The following is a 1,203-nucleotide window of genomic DNA, read 5'->3' on the forward strand; positions in this document are numbered from 1 at the left end:
TCTTTCGAAATCGCCCGGGCTGCTCTCCGCGGCGCCCACGTCCAGTCCCCGGCACCCGGCGGCGCCTCGCCCCGAAGGCGTCACGAAGAGCGGGCCCGCGGCGGGGGCCAGGGCACCTCCGCGGTGGCGGAGAGCAGGGCCCCGCGCGCCTCGGGCTCAGGGAAATGCGGGGACCGGGGGAGGGGGGCGCCGTCCCGGGAGCGCACGCCGTCCCATCCCGACCGAACCTCGACGGAGTCTCCCCCCCCCGCCCCCCCCACCCCCCTAGCGCTCGGACCCGCGTCCGCGGACTTCTCCCCGAGGCATCCAGACACCGTTAACAGTCACCGGACCCGCACGCTGCTATTCGGATTTCCTTACAAGTCTGCTCGGACTTAACTGAAACAAACCTATTTTTTTTTTTTAAACCAACTTGAGAGGCTTGCGCTCAGCGCATCTGAATGTAAATCGGCGGCGGCGGCTCCGCCTGCTCTCCGGGAAGTTAACCGGCGGAGGAGGGGTCCGCGGGGGACGGTGAGCCGCGCACAACACTCCCGGTGGAGTCAGGATCGGGGTCGGGTTTTTTCAGGGTTCGGGGGACGGGGTTGGAAGAAATTCACGGAGCAGGAAAGTGACTTCCCTCCACAATGCCCAGCGCCCACATTTCCAAGTTTGGGCAAAGTTTCTGAAACCACGTCCCAGCCACCGAAGACATTTCAGTATCCCCCCCGCCCGCCGCCCCCCAACCCCAGTCATTTCCCACTGGGATGTGGGGGGAGAGTGAACCTGCACGGGGTCGGGGCTGGACTCCGCAGGCTGCTGATGCTGCCCTTCCCCGAGCCCAGCCCCACGGATGACCTCCGCGCTCGTTCTGCCCAGAACCGGAGCATCTAACCCCAACCCGAGAGGCACCCGGGCGCTCCCTTCCTTTCTAAGGGTCACCGCGCTCCCCGCTCGGCTGCCCGTGTCCCTCCGCCGGTCCCCCAGGCTCTCCATGCCCGAGTCGCTAGGTGGGTCCTAGGATCCAAGAGCAGCATCGCTCCGTGCAGACCCGAGGGGACGGCGGCGAAGTGCGAGCCGCAGCCCCCCGCGCCCCCCGCGCCCCCCGCGCCGCTTACCCTGGGCGCTGCGGTCCTCCAGGAACTGGCAGAGCAGCAGCAGCAGCAGGCAGAGCCCGCCGGGCAGAGGTGCCGGGAGCGGCCCATCTCCGGCAGGCGCGGGGCG

At 68.5% G+C, this 1,203-nt stretch overlaps 1 protein-coding gene across 1 annotated transcript in view; it reads right to left on the reverse strand.

Annotated features, from left to right (window-relative positions):
* The window catches only part of FST (follistatin), a 6,204-nt gene extending 5,016 nt beyond the window's left edge, over nucleotides 1-1,188 (reverse strand). The window contains 2 exon segments of the mRNA XM_006106641.3: nucleotides 1,031-1,164; nucleotides 1,167-1,188. Of these exon segments, the coding sequence (XP_006106703.1) occupies nucleotides 1,031-1,164; nucleotides 1,167-1,184 (152 nt within the window). The 5' untranslated portion in view covers nucleotides 1,185-1,188.
* Nucleotides 1,189-1,203: the final 15 nt, after the last annotated feature.

Source organism: Myotis lucifugus, unplaced genomic scaffold, assembly GCF_000147115.1.
Source record: "Myotis lucifugus unplaced genomic scaffold, Myoluc2.0 scaffold_875, whole genome shotgun sequence".
In the NCBI taxonomy this organism is placed as follows: Eukaryota; Metazoa; Chordata; class Mammalia; order Chiroptera; family Vespertilionidae; genus Myotis; species Myotis lucifugus.